This window comes from Carcharhinus amblyrhynchos, unplaced genomic scaffold, assembly GCF_965287045.1.
Source record: "Carcharhinus amblyrhynchos unplaced genomic scaffold, sCarAmb.v2.hapA chromosome_1398, whole genome shotgun sequence".
Lineage (NCBI taxonomy): Eukaryota > Metazoa > Chordata > Chondrichthyes > Carcharhiniformes > Carcharhinidae > Carcharhinus > Carcharhinus amblyrhynchos.
Genome location: NW_027651138.1, coordinates 3989 through 22090, shown reverse-complemented (window position 1 = coordinate 22090; position 18102 = coordinate 3989). Strand labels below are relative to the sequence as shown.

The 18102-nt window shown below is 58.7% G+C and overlaps 1 protein-coding gene across 1 annotated transcript; it reads left to right on the top strand.

Annotated features, from left to right (window-relative positions):
- The first annotated feature begins 52 nt into the window (after positions 1-52).
- LOC145340764 (uncharacterized) lies at positions 53-17681 on the top strand. Its single transcript, XM_080185225.1, has 4 exons — positions 53-137; positions 2380-2531; positions 16722-17219; positions 17628-17681. Exons 1-4 carry the CDS (start codon positions 113-115, stop codon positions 17679-17681), a joined length of 729 nt encoding a protein of 242 aa, XP_080041351.1. The 5' UTR covers positions 53-112.
- The last annotated feature ends 421 nt before the right edge of the window (positions 17682-18102 follow it).

Sequence of the window (18102 nt, the reverse complement as noted above, 5' to 3'; positions counted from 1 at the left end):
GTCTCTGTGTTCCTCTCTCTCTCTCTCTCTCTCCTCGCTGCGCCCCAGGTGAAACGGAAGGAGATATCCGAGCTTCCCGAGAGTGTGGAACAGAAGCGCCCCCCGGTCCTCGATGCCGCAGCTGGAGGAGGATGAAGGTGGGCGTAGGGGGGGGGTGGTGAACGTTTGTTGTGCCTGGGAGCAGTGGGATTTACTCTGCAGCAAGTGAGGCTTAGCCCCGTGCGTGAATTGCTCTGATCCTGCCCACCCTCCGATGTGGGGGTCTCTGGCCCGGCCTGTGTATTTATACCCCCGTCCCTTATTTGCCCCCCCCCCTCGGGAGGGAGGGGGTGGGTGAGCCACCAATTCGAACCTGCTGCGGTTTCCCCGCACCCCCCCCCCCCCCCCACCGCCACGTGTGTAGGTACTCCCACGGCGCTGTCAGGGAGGGAGCTCCGGGATTTTGATCCCAGCCGCTGTGAAGGAACGGCCGATTACATTTCCGAGTCGGGGTGGTGGGGGGAAGGCTCGGAGGGGGAACCTGCAGGCGCTGGGTGTCCCCCCACCCTCCCCCCCACCAATCTGCCCCCCCCCCCCCATGTCCTTCTGGGTGGGTAGAGGTGGTGGGTTTGGAAGGTGCTGTGGAAGGAGCCTTGGCGAGTCGCTGTGGGGCATCTTGTAGACGGTACACACTGTGTGTGTGTGTGTGGGGGTGGTGGAGGGAGTGAGTGTTTGTGGTTAGTGTGTCGATCGATCGGGGAGGGGGGGGGCTGCTTTGTCCTGGACGGTGTCGAGCTTCTCGAGTGTCGTTGGGAGCCATCCAGGCGAGTGGGGGAGAGCGTCCCATCACACTCCTGACTGGTGTCCCTTGTGGATGGTGGGACAGGCTTTGGGAAGTGGGGGGGAGGGGGAGTCAGGAGGTGAGTTACTCTCCGCAGGATCCCCAGCCTCTGACCTGCTCTGGGAGACACAGTATTGATATGGCTGGGACCCAGTCAGTTTCTGGGCAATGGGAACCCCCAGGATGGTGATAGTGTGGGGGGGGGATTCAGTGATGGTCAATGGGAACCCCCAGGAGGGGGGGCGGGGATTGAGTGAAGGTATTGCCACTGACTGTTGATGCTCTCTCTCGCGCTCCCTTTTGCACCCCCCTCCTCCTCATCCCCTCACTTTGTGCCCCACTCCTCCTCCTCCGTCCCCCCCCCCAAGCCCTTGGCGCGCCCCACTCCTCCGCCCCCCCCCTCTGCCCTTGGCGCGCCCCACTCCTCCTCCCCCCCCTCTGCCCTTGGCGTGCCCCACTCCTCCGCCCCCCCCCTGCCCTTGGCGCGCCCCACTCCTCCGTCCCCCCCTCTGCCCGTGGCGCGCCCCACTCCTCCTCCCCCCCTCTGCCCTTGGCGCGCCCCACTCCTCCGTCCCCCCCTCTGCCCTTGGCGCGCCCCACTCCTCCGTCCCCCCCCTCTGCCCTTGGCGCGCCCCACTCCTCCGCACCCCCCTCTGCCCTTGGCGCGCCCCACTCCTCCTCCCCCCCTCTGCCCTTGGCGCGCCCCACTCCTCCTCCCCCCTCTGCCCTTGGCGCGCCCCACTCCTCCTCCCCTGCCCTTGGCGCGCCCCACTCCTCCCCCTCTGCCCTTGGCGCGCCCCACTCCTCCGCCCCCCCCTGCCCTTGGCGCAACCCACTCCTCCCCCCTCTGCCCTTGGCGCGCCCCACTCCTCCTCCCCCCCCTGCCCTTGGCGCGCCCCACTCCTCCGCCCCCCCCCCTGCCCTTGGCGCGCCCCCACTCCTCGCCCCACTCCTCCTCCCCTCCTCTGCCCTTGGCGCGCCCCACTCCTCTCCCCCCCCTCTGCCCTTGGCGCGCCCCACTCCTCCTCCCCCCCCTCTGCCCTTGGCGCGCCCCACTCCTCCTCCCCCTCCTCTGCCCCTTGGCGCGCCCCACTCCTCCTCCCCCCCCTCTGCCCTTGGCGCGCCCCACTCCTCCCCCCCTCTGCCCTTGGCGCGCCCCACTCCTCCTCCCCCCCCTCTGCCCTTGGCGCGCCCCACTCCTCCCCCCCCCCCCCTGCCCTTGGCGCGCCCACTCCTCCCCCCCAAGCCCTTGTCGCGCCCCACTCTGTGCCCCCTCACCCCCGGCCCTGGTGTGTGTTAACGGCCAGGTCCGTGGGGAGTGTTGAACGGGGAGACCTTGGGGTGCAGGGACACGGCTCCTTGAACGTGGTGTCACGGGTGGCGATGGGCACGCTGACCTCCGTCGGTCAGGGACCCCGAGTACAGGAGCTGGCAATGTGCTTCAGGAGGAGGGGCCGAAGGGTCTCCGCGTGCGACCGGACGGGTTTGCCCCCGAGTATTTTTTTTTGATGTTCTCTGACCGCTCCCCCTCTCCCCCTCTCCCCCCCCCGCCCCTGCAGAGATGGAGCAGGAGAAGGAGGCGTCCGAGTTAGCCAGCCAGGCCTCCGAGCTGTCCTCGCGGGAGGCTGACGGACCCAAGAAACGGGCCAAGGCCTCCAAGGCCCTGGACCTCAACAGCGAGGGCGAGGAGGAGGAGGAGCCCCTCGAGAAGGTGAGCGAGGAGGAATTCCCACTGATCTCCCTCCCTCCCTCCCTCCCTCCCTCCCCGGCGTCGGGACTGACCTGTGACCCGGGCTGCAGAAACTCTTCAGCCGAGCATTCATCCGGACAAACACAAGAATGCCAAATTTCCGAGGCGGGCTCAGCGGTTTACGCTGCGTGTACAAAGGCGGCAGGAACGCGGAGACGTGGGGAGAATAGGAGCAGGAGGAGGCCATTCGGCCCCTTCCAGCCTGCCCCGCCATCCATTACAATCATGGCTGATCATCGAATTCCATATCCTGATTTTCCACCCCCCCCCTCAGTATCCCTCCATCCTTTTCCAATCCCTACAGAAGGAGGCCATTCAGCCCATCAAGTCTGCACTGACCACAGTCCCAACAGGGCCCTATCCCCGTAACACCATGGACTTACCCCAGCTGGTTCCCCTGACACTAAGGGGACAATTTAGCACGGCCGATCCACCCTAACCTACACATCTTTGGACACTAAGGGGACAATTTAGCACGGCCAATCCACCCTAACCTACACATCTTTGGACACTAAGGGACAATTTAGCACGGCCAATCCACCCTAACCTACACATCTTTGGACACTAAGGGGCAATTTAGCACGGCCAATCCACCCTAACCTACACATCTTTGGACACTAAGGGACAATTTAGCACGGCCAATCCACCCTAACCTACACATCTTTGGACACGAAGGACAATTTAGCACGGCCAATCCACCCTAACCTACACATCTTTGGACACTAAGGCACAATTTAGTACGGCCAATCCACCCTAACCTACACATCTTTGGACACTAAGGGGCAATTTACCACGGCCAATCCACCCTAACCTACACATCTTTGGGACACTAAGGGACAATTTAGCATGGCCAATCCACCCTAACCTACACATCTTTGGACACTAAGGGACAATTTAGCATGGCCAATCCACCCTAACCTACACATCTTTGGACACTAAGGGACAATTTAGCACGGCCAATCCCACCTAACCTACACATCTTTGGACACTAAGGGACAATTTAGCACGGCCAATCCACCCTAACCTACACATCTTTGGACACTAAGGGACCATTTAGCATGGCCAATCCCACCCTAACCTACACATCTTTGGACACTAAGGGACCATTTAGCATGGCCAATCCCACCTAACCTACACATCTTTGGACACTAAGGGACAATTTAGCACGGCCAATCCACTCTAACCTACACATCTTTGGACACTAAGGGACCATTTAGCATGGCCAATCCCACCTAACCTACACATCTTTGGACACTAAGGGACAATTTAGCATGGCCAATCCACCCTAACCTACACATCTTTGGACACTAAGGGACAATTTAGCACGGCCAATCCACCCTAACCTACACATCTTTGGACACTAAGGGACAATTTAGCACGGCCAATCCACCCTAACCTACACATCTTTGGACACTAAGGGACAATTTAGCATGGCCAATCCACCCTAACCTACACATCTTTGGACACTAAGGGACAATTTAGCACGGCCAATCCACCCTAACCTACACATCTTTGGACACGAAGGGACAATTTAGCATGGCCAATCCACCCTAACCTACACATCTTTGGACACTAAGGGACAATTTAGCACGGCCAATCCACCCTAACCTACACATCTTTGGACACTAAGGGACAATTTAGCACGGCCAATCCACCCTAACCTACACATCTTTGGACACTAAGGGACAATTTAGCAAGGCCACCCGGAGGAAACCCACGCAGACACAGGGAGAACGTGCAGACTCCACACAGACAGTGACCTGTGCCGGGAATCGAACCCGGATCCCGGGTGCTCTGAGGCAGCAGTGCTAACCCCGCTGGGTCACTCTTAGTTCTTGGGGCCTGAAGGGATGGAGGGATAAGGAGCTGGGTGGGGGGGGGGTGGCGGGGATCAGGATATTGAATTCGATGATCAGCCATGATCGTAATGAATGGCAGAGCAGGCTGGAAGGGCCAAATGGCCCTCACATGCTCCTATAGTGGTTCGCGCTGCTTCCCCACAGCGCCAGGGACCTGGGTTCGATTCCCGGCGCGGGTCACTGTCTGTGTGGAGTCTGCACATTCTCCCTGTGTCTGCGTGGGTTTCCTCCGGGTGGCCTTGCTAAATTGTCCCTTAGTGTCCAAAGATGTGTAGGTTAGGGTGGATTGGCCTTGCTAAATTGTCCCTTAGTGTCCAAAGATGTGTAGGTTAGGGTGGATTGGCTGTGCTAAATTGTCCCTTAGTGTCCAAAGATGTGTAGGTTAGGGTGGATTGGCCATGCTAAATTGTCCCTTAGTGTCCAAAGATGTGTAGGTTAGGGTGGATTGGCCATGCTAAATTGTCCCTTAGTGTCCAAAGATGTGTAGGTTAGGGTGGATTGGCCATGCTAAATTGTCCCTTAGTGTCCAAAGATGTGTAGGTTAGGGTGGATTGGCCGTGCTAAATTGTCCCTTAGTGTCCAAAGATGTGTAGGTTAGGGTGGATTGGCCGTGCTAAATTGTCCCTTAGTGTCCAAAGATGTGTAGGTTAGGGTGGATTGGCCGTGCTAAATTGTCCCTTAGTGTCCCAAAGATGTGTAGGTTAGGGTGGATTGGCCATGCTAAATTGTCCCTTAGTGTCCAAAGATGTGTAGGTTAGGGTGGATTGGCCGTGCTAAATTGTCCCTTAGTGTCCAAAGATGTGTAGGTTAGGGTGGATTGGCCGTGCTAAATTGTCCCTTAGTGTCCCAAAGATGTGTAGGTTAGGGTGGATTGGCCATGCTAAATTGCCCCTTAGTGTCCCAAAGATGTGTAGGTTAGGGTGGATTGGCCGTGCTAAATTGTCCCTTAGTGTAACCCGAACAGGCACCGGAGTGTGGCAACTCGGGGACTTTCACAGTAACTTCATTGCAGTGTTAATGTAAGCTGACTTGTGACACTAATAAATCAAGTTTCAATCCATACCCCCTTAGTTCTGGACTCCCCCCACCATGGGAACACTCTTTCTGAATCGACCCTGCCTAACCGTGTTACCTAACCGTGTTAGAATTTTATAAGTTTCTATCAGATCCCCCCCCTCGCCCTTCGAAACTTCAAGTCCGGCTTACATTAACACTGCAATGAAGTTACTGTGAAAATCCCACGAGTTGCCCACGTTCCTGAGGGAGAATTTAGCACGGCCCCAATCCACCCCAAACCAGCACGTCTCTCGGACTGTGGGAGGAAACCCACGCAGACACGGGGAGAACGTGCAGACTCCACGCAGACAGTGACCCGAGCCGGGCATCGAACTTTGCTCCCTCGTTGATGTGCGTCGTGAATCCTTGCCGATCGGGAAAGACCCGGTTTATTCCTGCTATTCCCCCTTGGTAACTGCCCTCCCAGTCGGCTCCCCGCTCTCACGTGCAGCGTCAGGAGCTTTCGCCCTCCGAAGTTCGGCTTTCTCGGGTCTGATGAGTCCCGGTTGAAAAGATTCGACCGGAAGTGACTTCCGCGCCAACACCCCAGCTCTGTGTCCGATCGGGTTTGTTTGCTCACCCTTGCCCCTCCTTCTGCCTAATATTGTGCTTATTTTCTCTCTCGACCTACAGGAGGAGGAGGAGGAGGAGGAGGAAGGTGAGTTGGAGGGCAGTGAGGAGGAGGAGGAGGAGTCTGAGGAAGGGGCGTTCTCCGCCTCCGCGGGCTTTGGATCTTCGGGCTTTCTCCCGTGGGGGGGCATGACGTCTCCCCTTAGTCCCCGAGCCCACCGGTGCCGTCCCCCTTGGAGGGGGGTGGTGGTGGGGGGAGGCAAAATGCCTCGAGACGAGGGGGCATTGCTTGTTTGAGGGAGGGTGTAGAGCATTACAGCGCAGTACAGACCTTTTGGCCCATCGATGTTGCGCCGACCTGTGAAACCAATCTCAAGCCATCTAACCTACACTATAAGAACATAAGAAATAGGAGCAGAGTAGGCCATCTAGCCCCTCGAGCCTGCCCGCCATTCAATAAGATCATGGCTGATCTGTCGTGGCTCAGTTCCACATTCCCGCCCTCTCCCCATAACCTTAATCCCCTCTCTTATCAAAACCCATCAACGCGCGTCTTAAAAATATTTAGCGAGGCAGCCCCCACCACTTCAACGGGCAGAGAATTCCAGAGATTCACCACCCTTTGAGTGAAGAAGTTCCTCCTCAACTCCGTTCTAAACCGCCCCCCCCTTTATCTTGAGGCTGTGCCCCCTAGTCTACTGTCCTTTCTGAGCGGGAAGAGTCTCTCCACCTTATCCTATCCCTCCCATTCATCATCTTATACGTCTCAATGAGATCTCCCCTCATTCTTCTAAACTCTAACGAGTACAAGCCTAGTTTATTCAGCCTCTCTCATAGCTCAATCCCCCTCAACTCCGGTATCAGCCTAGTAAACCTCCTCTGCACTCCCTCCAAGGCCAAAATATCTTTGTGCAGGTGCGGCCGCCAAAACTGCACACAGTACTCCAGCTGCGGCCTCACCAATGCCCTATACAGCTGCAGCAAGACCTCCCTACTTTTATATTCAATCCCCCTCGCTATGAAGGCAGCACCCATTCGCCTTCCTGACCACCTGCTGCACCTGCAAGCTGGGTTTTTGCGATTCATGCACAAGGACGCCCAGATCCCTCTGCACCATCGCTGCTGCAGTTTTTCGCCCCGTAAGTAATAGTCCTTCCTACCGTTATTCCTACCAAAGTGGACCACCTCACACTTGCCAACATTAAATTCCATTTGCCATTTCCTGGCCCATTCGCCCCAGCCTATCTAGATCCTTCTGCAGACTCTCCACACCCTCCGCACAATTTGCCTTTCCCCCAATCTTGGTGTCATCAGCAAATTTCGACACCCTGCACTCGGTTCCCTCCTCCAGATCATCTGTATAAATGGTAAATAGCTGAGGCCCCAGCACCGACCCCTGGGGCACCCCACTAGTCACCATCCGCCAATCCGAATAGCACCCGTTGACCCCACTCTCTGCCTCCTATTCCAATCTCATCCATATCTTTTATCCATTGACCATTTGAGCGCCTTTGGTGTTGGCGAGTCCATTCCTGTTACCCACACCCTCTCTGAGTGAAGAACCTCCCTCTGTCCTACATCTATGTCCCCTCCTGCTCGCCATCTCCATCCGAGGGATAAGGCTCTCGCTCTCCACCCTGTCTAATCCTCAGATCATCTTCGACGCCTCGATTAAGTCCCCTCTTTAACCACCTTCTCTCTAGCCTCAAGTCCCTCGGCCTTTCCCGGTAAGACCTGCCCACCATCCCAGGCAACATCCTGGTAAACCTCCTCTGCACCCTTTCCACATCCTTCCTATAACGCGGCGACCCAGAACTGTCCGCGATACTCCCAAGTGCGGCCGCGCCAGAGTTCTTTGTACAGTTGCAACATGACCTCACGGCTCCCAAACCCAATCCCTCTACCAATAAAAGCTTAACACGCCTTCTTAACAACCCTGTCAACCTGGGTGCCGACTTTCGGGCATCTATTGCGCGTGGAAAATGTTTTTTCACAAATGTTTTGTCCAGGGACTCCCGTGGCATTGCTCCTGGTTCAAGTGGCACATCTCGTCAGGGCTGCTTTCTAACCCAGGGAGTTAGTACCCTTCGTCAGTTCTGGTCACCCTATTAGAGAAAGGATATTATTAAACTAGAAAGAGAGCAGGAAAGATTTACTAGGATGCTACCGGGACTTGATGGATTGAGGAGAGGCTGGATAGACTGGGACTTTTTTCTCTGGAGCGTAGAGGGGTGATCTTATAGAGGTCTGTAAAATAATGAGGGACACAGATCAGTGAGATAGTCAATATCTTTTCCCCAAAGGTAGGGGAGTCTAAAACTAGAGGGTGTAGGTTTGAGGGGTGATCGAATTTATAGAGGTCTGTAAAATAATGAGGGGCACAGATCAGCGAGATAGTCAATATCTTTTCCCAAAGGTAGGGGAGTCTAAAACTAGAGGGTGTAGGTTTGAGGGGTGATCTTATCGAGGTCTATAAAATAATGAGGGGCACAGATCAGTGAGATAGTCAATATCTTTTCCCCAGAGGTAGGGGAGCCTAAAACTAGAGGGTGTAGGTTAAGGTGAGAGGGGAGAGATACAAAAGGGCCCAGAAGGGCAATTTTTTTCACAGAGGGTGGTGAGTGTCTGGAACGAGCTGCCAAAGGCAGTAGTAGAGGTGGGTACAATTTAAAAAGCATTTAGACAGTTACATGGGTACGATGGGTATAGAGGGATATGGACCAAATGTGGGCAATTGGGATGAGCTTAGGGGTTTAAAAGAAAGGGTGCAGTATGGACAAGTTGGGCCGAAGGGCCTGTTTCCATGCTGGAAACCTCTGATTCTGCCCAGGTGCCACTGATCTGGTTGACTTCCCCCCTCCCCACCCGTGGCATTGCTCACGGTTCAAGTGGGGGCCTTTCTGGCAACAAGTGTAGAATTAGTGCTGATGTCCCCCCTACCCACTCCAGAGCCACACCCACATCCCACCTAAACCCCCATTGGCATTGCTCCTGATCTGTGCGGAGGGCGGGTGCCGTTCCATAATGGTGGGAATGTCACGTGACTTAAAGCCCCAACACTTAGTGTCCAAAGATGTGTAGGTTAGGGTGGATTGGCCGTGCTAAGTTGTCCCTTAGTGTCCAAAGATGTGTAGGTTAGGGTGGATTGGCCGTGCTAAATTGTCCCTTAGTGTCCAAAGATGTGTAGGTTAGGGTGGATTGGCCATGCTAAATTGTCCCTTAGTGTCCAAAGATGTGTAGGTTAGGGTGGATTGGCCGTGCTAAATTGTCCCTTAGTGTCCAAAGATGTGTAGGTTAGGGTGGATTGGCCATGCTAAATTGTCCCTTAGTGTCCAAAGATGTGTAGGTTAGGGTGGATTGGCCGTGCTAAATTGTCCCTTAGTGTCCAAAGATGTGTAGGTTAGGGTGGATTGGCCATGCTAAATTGTCCCTTAGTGTCCAAAGATGTGTAGGTTAGGGGGATTGGCCGTGCTAAATTGTCTCTTTTTATTCATCCCTGGGACGTGGGAGTCACTGCCTGGCCCATCGCTCGTTACCCTTGGAGGGGCAGTTGAGAGTCACCCACATTACTGTGGGTCACATGGAGGCCAGACCGGGGTAAGGACGGCAGATTTCCTTCCCTAAAGGGAACCGGATGGGATTTTCCCACAACGGGTCACCGGTAGATTCTTAATCCCAGAATTTCTTGAATCGAATTCAAATTTCACCATCCGCTGTGGTGGGATTCGAACCCGAGGTCCCCCAGAACATTAGCTGAGTTTCTGGATGAACAGACCAGCGATAATACGCACTAGGCCATCGCTTCCCTTCTAAAACTAGAGGGTGTAGGTTTAAGGTGAGAGGGGAGAGATACAGAAGGGTCCAGAGGGGTAATTTTTTAACCCAGAGGGTGGTGAGTGTCTGGAACGAGCTGCCAGAGGCAGTAGTAGAGGCGGGGACAGTTTAAAATACAGTTTAAGAACGGAGATCATTCTTCCCGTGGCTGTACCGTTGGGAGTATTGCCCTGGGAGGGTCAAGGCAGGGTGCCATGGGTATGGGGGGGTCCACACGGGCGTTGGGAGTGGGGGCGTTTGAAAGATTTCTTGGGATTAAGATATGGTGGGGGGGGGAGGCAGAACATCCAGAGCATGGAGCGGTTAGCGTGTGGTGACTGTGGGTGCAACGCCAGGGGTGGGTGGGGAGCAGTGAGGGTGGGGGTGCGATGCCAGGGGTGGGTGAGGAGCAGCGACGCAGGGAAGGGAGCGATGCCAGGGGTGGGTGGGTCGCAGGGAAGGGAGCAATGCCAGGGGTGGGTGGGTCACAGCGACGCAGGGAAGGGAGCAATGCCGGGGTGGGTGGGTCGCAGGAAGGGAGCAATGCAGGGGTGGGTGGGTCACGGGGAAGGGAGCAATGCCAGGGGTGGGTGGGTCACGGGGAAGGGAGCAATGCCAGGGGTGGGTGGGTCACAGCGACGCAGGGAAGGGAGGCAATGCCAGGGGTGGGTGGGTCACGGGGAAGGGAGCAATGCCAAGGGTGGGTGGGTCATGGGGAAGAGGGAGCAATGCCAGGGGTGGGTGGTCACGGGGAAGAGAGCAATGCCAGGGGTGGGTGGGTCGCGGGGAAGGGAGCGATGCCAGGGGTGGGTGGGTCACAGCGACGCAGGGAAGGGAGCAATGCCAGGGGTGGGTGGGTCGCGGGGAAGGGAGCAATGCCAGGGGTGGGTCGGTCGCGGGGAAGGGAGCAATGCCAGGGGTGGGTGGGTCACAGGAAAGGGAGCAATGCCAGGGGTGGGTGGGTCGCGGGGAAGGGAGCAATGCCAGGGGTGGGTGGGTCACAGGAAAGGGAGCAATGCAGGGGTGGGTGGGTCACGGGGAAGGAGCAATGCCAGGGGTGGGGGGTCACGGGAAGGGAGCAATGCCAGGGGTGGGTGGGTCGCGGGGAAGGGAGCAATGCCAGGGGTGGGTGGGTCACAGCGACGCAGGGAAGGGAGCAATGCCAGGGGTGGGTGGGTCGCGGGGAAGGGAGCAATGCCAGGGGTGGGTGGGTCACAGCGACGCAGGGAAGGGAGCAATGCCAGGGTGGGTGGGTCACGGGGAAGGGAGCAATGCCAGGGGTGGGTGGGTCACAGCGACGCAGGGAAGGGAGCAATGCCAGGGGTGGGTGGGTCACGGGGAAGGGAGCAATGCCAGGGGTGGGTGGGTCACAGCAACTCAGGGAAGGGAGCAATGCCAGGGGTGGGTGGGTCGCGGGGAAGGGAGCAATGCCAGGGGTGGGTGGGTCACGGGGAAGGGAGCGATGCCAGGGGTGGGTGGGTCGCGGGGAAGGGAGCGATGCCAGGGGTGGGTGGGTCGCGGGGGAAGGGAGCGATGCCAGGGTGGGTGGGTCGCGGGAAGGGAGCGATGCCAGGGGTGGTGGGTCGCGGGGAAGGGAGCGATGCCAGGGGTGGGTGGGTCACGGGGAAGGAAGCAATGCCAGGGGTGGGTGGGTCGCGGGGAAGGGAGCAATGCCAGGGGTGGGTGGGTCACGGGGAAGGGAGCAATGCCACAGATGGTCTGCGGATGATTTCCCTCAGCTCACCGTCCGCTCTCTCTCTCCCTCCCTCCCTCCCTCCCCCCGGCAGACGAGGTGGAGAGTGACGGCCTCCTCGAAGGCGGAGGAGTCGGAGGAGGAGGAAGAGGAGGAGTCGGAGCCCTCCTCGGCCTTCGAGAGCAGCTCCGAGGAGGAGGAGGAGGAGGAGGAGGAGGTCCCCCGACACCATGGACGAGTCCACGCTGGACAGCTCGGTGGCCGAGGAGAAGGAGGCGGCAAAGGTCCAGCCCCGGCCGAGGCGGCCAGCGCCGAGGTGGAGGGAGCGAGGGCACGAGGCCCGAGGCGCGGCCGGGGGACGGAGGGACAGGAGGAGGAGCGGGCGGCGCAGGAGAGACCGGAGGAGGAGGAAAGCACAGAGACGGAGAAGGCAGTGACAGTCGGTGAGTGCGAGACACTGTCCCCCCTCCTCCAACCCGAGACCGGGTGTCACAGTGTGTTAGATACACTGTCCTTTACCCCACTCTGGGACCGGGTGTCACAGTGCGTTAGATACACTGTCCTTTCCCCACTCTGGGACGGGTATCACAGTGCGTTAGATACACTGTCCTTTCCCCCTCTCTGGGACCGGGTGTCACAGTGCGTTAGATACACTGTCCTTTCCCCCTCTCTGGGACCGGGTGTCACAGTGCGTTAGATACACTGTCCTTTCCCCTCTCTGGGACCGGGTGTCACAGTGCGTTAGATACACTGTCCTTTCCCCCTCTCTGGGACCGGGTATCACAGTGCGTTAGATACACTGTCCTTTCCCCCACTCTGGGACCGGGTATCACAGTGCGTTAGATACACTGTCCTTTCCCCCACTCTGGGACCGGGGTGTCACAGTGCGTTAGATACACTGTCCTTTCCTCCTCTCTGGGACTGGGTGTCACAGTGCGTTAGATACACTGTCCTTTCCCCCACTCTGGGACCGGGTGTCACAGTGCGTTAGATACACTGTCGTTAGATACACTGTCCTTTCCCCCACTCTGGGACCGGGTATCACAGTGCGTTAGATACACTGTCCTTTCCCCACTCTGGGGACCCGGGTATCACAGTGCGTTAGATACACTGTCCTTTCCCCCTCTCTGGGACCGGGTGTCACAGTGCGTTAGATACACTGTCCTTTCCCCCTCTCTGGGACCGGGTATCACAGTGCGTTAGATACACTGTCCTTTCCCCCTCTCTGGGACCGGGTGTCACAGTGCGTTAGATACACTGTCCTTTCCCCCTCTGGGACCGGGTGTCACAGTGCGTTAGATACACTGTCCTTTCCCCCTCTCTGGGACCGGGTGTCACAGTGCGTTAGATACACTGTCCTTTCCCCCACTCTGGGACTGGGGTCACAGTGCGTTAGATACACTGTCCTTTCCCCCACTCTGGGACCGGGTGTCACAGTGCGTTAGATACACTGTCCTTTCCCCCACTCTGGGACCGGGTGTCACAGTGCGTTAGATACACTGTCCTTTCCCCCCACTCTGGGACCGGGTGTCACAGTGCGTTAGATACACTGTCCTTTCCCCCACTCTGGGACCGGGTGTCACAGTGCGTTAGATACACTGTCCTTTCCCCCTCTCTGGGACCGGGTGTCACAGTGCGTTAGATACACTGTCCTTTCCCCCACTCTGGGACCGGGTGTCACAGTGCGTTAGATACACTGTCCTTTCCCCCTCTCTGGCACCAGGTGTCACAGTGCGTTAGATACACTGTCCTTTCCCCCACTCTGGGACCGGGTATCACAGTGCGTTAGATACACTGTCCTTTCCCCCACTCTGGGACCGGGTGTCACAGTGCGTTAGATACACTGTCCTTTCCCCCACTCTGGGACCGGGTGTCACAGTGCGTTAGATACACTGTCCTTTCCCCCTCTCTGGGACCGGGTATCACAGTGCGTTAGATACACTGTCCTTTCCCCCACTCTGGGACCGGGTGTCACAGTGCGTTAGATACACTGTCCTTTCCCCACTCTGGGACCGGGTGTCACAGTGCGTTAGATACACTGTCCTTTCCCCCACTCTGGGACCGGGTGTCACAGTGCGTTAGATACACTGTCCTTTCCCCCTCTCTGGGACCGGGTATCACAGTGCGTTAGATACACTGTCCTTTCCCCCTCTCTGGGACCGGGTGTCACAGTGCGTTAGATACACTGTCCTTTCCCCCACTCTGGGACCAGGTATCTCAGTGCGTTAGATACACTGTCCTTTCCCCCTCTCTGGGACTGGGTGTCACAGTGCGTTAGATACACTGTCCTTTCCCCCTCTCTGGGACCGGGTATCACAGTGCGTTAGATACACTGTCCTTTCCCCCACTCTGGGACCGGGTGTCACAGTGCGTTAGATACACTGTCCTTTCCCCCTCTCTGGGACCGGGTGTCACAGTGCGTTAGATACACTGTCCTTTCCCCCACTCTGGGACCGGGGGTCACAGTGCGTTAGATACACTGTCCTTTCCCCCACTCTGGGACCGGGTGTCACAGTGCGTTAGATACACTGTCCTTTCCCCCACTCTGGGACCGGGTGTCACAGTGCGTTAGATACACTGTCCTTTCCCCCCTCTGGGACCGGGTGTCACAGTGCGTTAGATACACTGTCCTTTCCCCCTCTCTGGGACTGGGTGTCACAGTGCGTTAGATACACTGTCCTTTCCCCCTCTCTGGGACCGGGTGTCACAGTGCGTTAGATACACTGTCCTTTCCCCCACTCTGGGACTGGGTGTCACAGTGTTAGATACACTGTCCTTTCCCCTCTCTGGGACCGGGTGTCACAGTGCGTTAGATACACTGTCCTTTCCCCACTCTGGGACCGGGTATCACAGTGCGTTAGATACACTGTCCTTTCCCCACTCTGGGACCGGGTGTCACAGTGCGTTAGATACACTGTCCTTTCCCCCTCTCTGGGACCGGGTATCACAGTGCGTTAGATACACTGTCCTTTCCCCCTCTCTGGGACCGGGTATCACAGTGCGTTAGATACACTGTCCTTTCCCCCACTCTGGGACCGGGTGTCACAGTGCGTTAGATACACTGTCCTTTCCCCCACTCTGGGACCGGGTGTCACAGTGCGTTAGATACACTGTCCTTTCCCCCTGTCTGGGACCGGGTGTCACAGTGCGTCAGATACACTGTCCTTCCCCCCACTCTGGGACCGGGTGTCACAGTGCGTTAGATACACTGTCCTTTCCCCCCACTCTGGGACCCGGGTGTCACAGTGCGTTAGATACACTGTCCTTTCCCCCACTCTGGGACCGGGTGTCACAGTGCGTTAGATACACTGTCCTTTCCCTCTCTGGGACCGGGTATCACAGTGCGTTAGATACACTGTCCTTTCCCCCACTCTGGGACCGGGTGTCACAGTGCGTTTAGATACACTGTCCTTTCCCTCTCTGGGACCGGGTATCACAGTGCGTTAGATACACTGTCCTTTCCCCCACTCTGGGACCGGGTGTCACAGTGCGTTAGATACACTGTCCTTTCCCCCACTCTGGGACCGGGTGTCACAGTGCGTTAGATACACTGTCCTTTCCCCCTCTCTGGGACTGGGTGTCACAGTGCGTTAGATACACTGTCCTTTCCCCCTCTCTGGGACCGGGTATCACAGTGCGTTAGATACACTGTCCTTTCCCCGTCTCTGGGACCGGGTATCACAGTGTGTTAGATACACTGTCCTTTCCCCCACTCTGGGACCGGGTGCCTCAGTGCGTTAGATACACTGTCCTTTCCCCCTCTCTGGGACCGGGTGTCACAGTGCGTTAGATACACTGTCCTTTCCCCCACTCTGGGACCGGGTATCTCAGTGCGTTAGATACACTATCCTTTCCCCCACTCTGGGACCGGGTGTCACAGTGCGTTAGATACACTGTCCTTTCCCCCACTCTGGGACCGGGTGTCACAGTGCGTTAGATACACTGTCCTTTCCCCTCTCTGGGACCGGGTATCACAGTGCGTTAGATACACTGTCCTTTCCCCCTCTCTGGGACCGGGTGTCACAGTGCGTTAGATACACTGTCCTTTCCCCCTCTCTGGGACCGGGTATCACAGTGCGTTAGATACACTGTCCTTTCCCCCTCTCTGGGACCGGGTGTCACAGTGCGTTAGATACACTGTCCTTTCCCCCTCTCTCTCTGGGAGTATCCGCTCTATCTGACGGTGATTTCCTTGGTGTAGATGCGTTGCCAGCGACCCTGGAGAAACCTCCCTCGCCGACAGACGGGGAGAGGGGGTCGCCCTGCCGGAGAGAGCCGAGGAGACGGTGGCGGCCGCGGGCCCGGTGGTGGAGAGGGACTCAGCTGCTGAGGGGGACCCGACGGCCAAGGACGGAGCCGGACCCCCTGCGGAGCCCCCACGCAAACAACGCAAGAGGGTCTCGTTCTCGCTGTCGGAGGAGGAGGAGGAGGAGGAGGCGAGGGGGGAGAGCCCGCCCCCGCCCAGCCCCCGCCTCGCGCCCTCCGCAAGCGCGACCCCCGCGCTCGGGCCCCACCACCATCCGCAACCTGCCCCTGGACCACGCGGCCCTGGTCAAGGCCCCCAGCGAGGAGCCCCTGCCCCGGGCTGCCCGCGCCCGCCTGCCCCCCGAGGACGAGAGCCTGAGGCTGAAGGAGCAGCTGGGGGCCTCCTCGCTGCTGGCCCTGGCCAACACCGCCGTCTCCCCGAGGCCCCCCGAGAAAGGGGTGGACCTGGCGGCCTTGGCGGACATCGCCCTCACCATCGGGGAGGGGGGCCGGGCGGGTTTGGCGCGGAGCCCCCTCCCCTCCTCCTCCCCCTCCTCCTCGTCCTCCTCCGCCTCCTCCGCCTCCTCTTCCTCGGAGGAGGAGCTGGAGGAGGAGGGGGGGGCCGCGGGGCCCCAACCCGAACGCAGCTTCCACCTGGAGCACAGCTACGCCAAGCCCCCTCCCCGCCTGCCCTCCCCCTCGACCCGCCGGCCCCCCTCGTCCCGCCGTCCCCTCCCCCCCCCGCCGCCGCCGCCCCCCCCCTCCTCCCTGCCCGAGGCCCCCGACCTCCTGGACGCCGTGCTGGAGGCCCCCGAGGGTGGTGGTGTCCGCCCCGCTCTCGGGGCCCCTCCCCTGGGCGCCGAGCTGGAGGTGGGCGACCTGGGCGGAGGGCGGGACGAGCTGGCGGCGGCGGAGGATGAGGAGGAGGAGGAGGAGGGCGAGGCCGCCGACTCGGGGGAGCGCCCGCCCTGCCCGCCAGGCCCCGAGCTGCCGGCTCCCTCCCCCGCCGCCCAAGCCCCCGCCAAGGGCAAGAGACTGGAACCGGGCGAGGTGTGCCCGGACCGGGCGGGGAAGGCGCCGGCCCAGGACTCGGACGGCTCCTTCAAGGCCCGCAGCGAGTTTGAGGAGATGGCCATCCTGTACGACATTTGGAACACGGGCCTGGACCAGGAGGACGCTGGCTACCTGAAGCAGACGTACGAGCAGCTCCTACAGGAAGATAACAACGTGGACTGGCTAAATGACACCCACTGGGTGTTCCACAGCAATATCCTTTCCTTTCGCAGGGCCCTGGAGCCGCCCATGTACTTCTCTCCTCAAGGTTGTGGCCAATGGTGGCGGCCATTTTGTTTGTGGCCATTTTGTTTGTGGCCATTTTGTTTGTGGCCATTTTGTTTGTATGGCGCTCCCTCGGCACCGACCCTCCCACAGTGCGGGACTCCCTCAGCACCGACCCTCCCACAGTGCGGGACTCCCTCAGCACCGACCCTCCCCACAGTGCGGACTCCCTCAGCACTGACCCTCCCACAGTGCGGGACTCCCTCAGCACTGACCCTCCCACAGTGCGGGACTCCCTCGGCACCGACCCTCCCACAGTGCGGGGCTCCCTCAGCACCGACCTCCCACAGTGCGGGACTCCCTCAGCACCGACCCTCCCACAGTGCGGGACTCCCTCAGCACCGACCCTCCCCGCAGTGCGGGTTCTCACCCTCTGGGACGAGAGGGGAACGTAATCTCAGAGCAAGGGGGTCCCCGTAGATCAAAAATGAGGAGGAAATCTCCTGTGGGTGGGGAGTGAATCTGTGGAATTCTGTACCCCAGGGCGATGTGGAGATTTATGTCTTGAGGTATGTTTGGGGCGCGATGGATTTTTAAGCAGTAAGGGATTCGGGGAAGGGAGGGGGGAAGGCATGGGGGGGGTGGGGGGTGCGAGGTGGGGGGGGTCCAGCACTATCGCATCAGAGGAGACTTGAGCTCATTGCAAAGGGGTAGCAGACTTGATGGGCCAAATGGCCTATTCTGCTGCCCCTACGTAGCAGCTGGAGGTAGTTTCAGAGATAGGGAGGGGGCGTAGGGGGGCTGGAGGGGGTTTCAGAGATAGGGAGGGGGTGTAGGGGGGCTGGAGGAGGTTACAGAGATAGGGAGGGGGTGTAGGGGGGCTGGAGGAGGTTACAGAGATAGGGAGGGGGGCTGGAGGAGGTTACAGAGATAGGGAGGGGGTGTAGGGGGGCTGGAGGAGGTTACAGAGATAGGGAGGGGGTGTAGGGGGGTTGGAGGGGGTTACAGAGATAGGGAG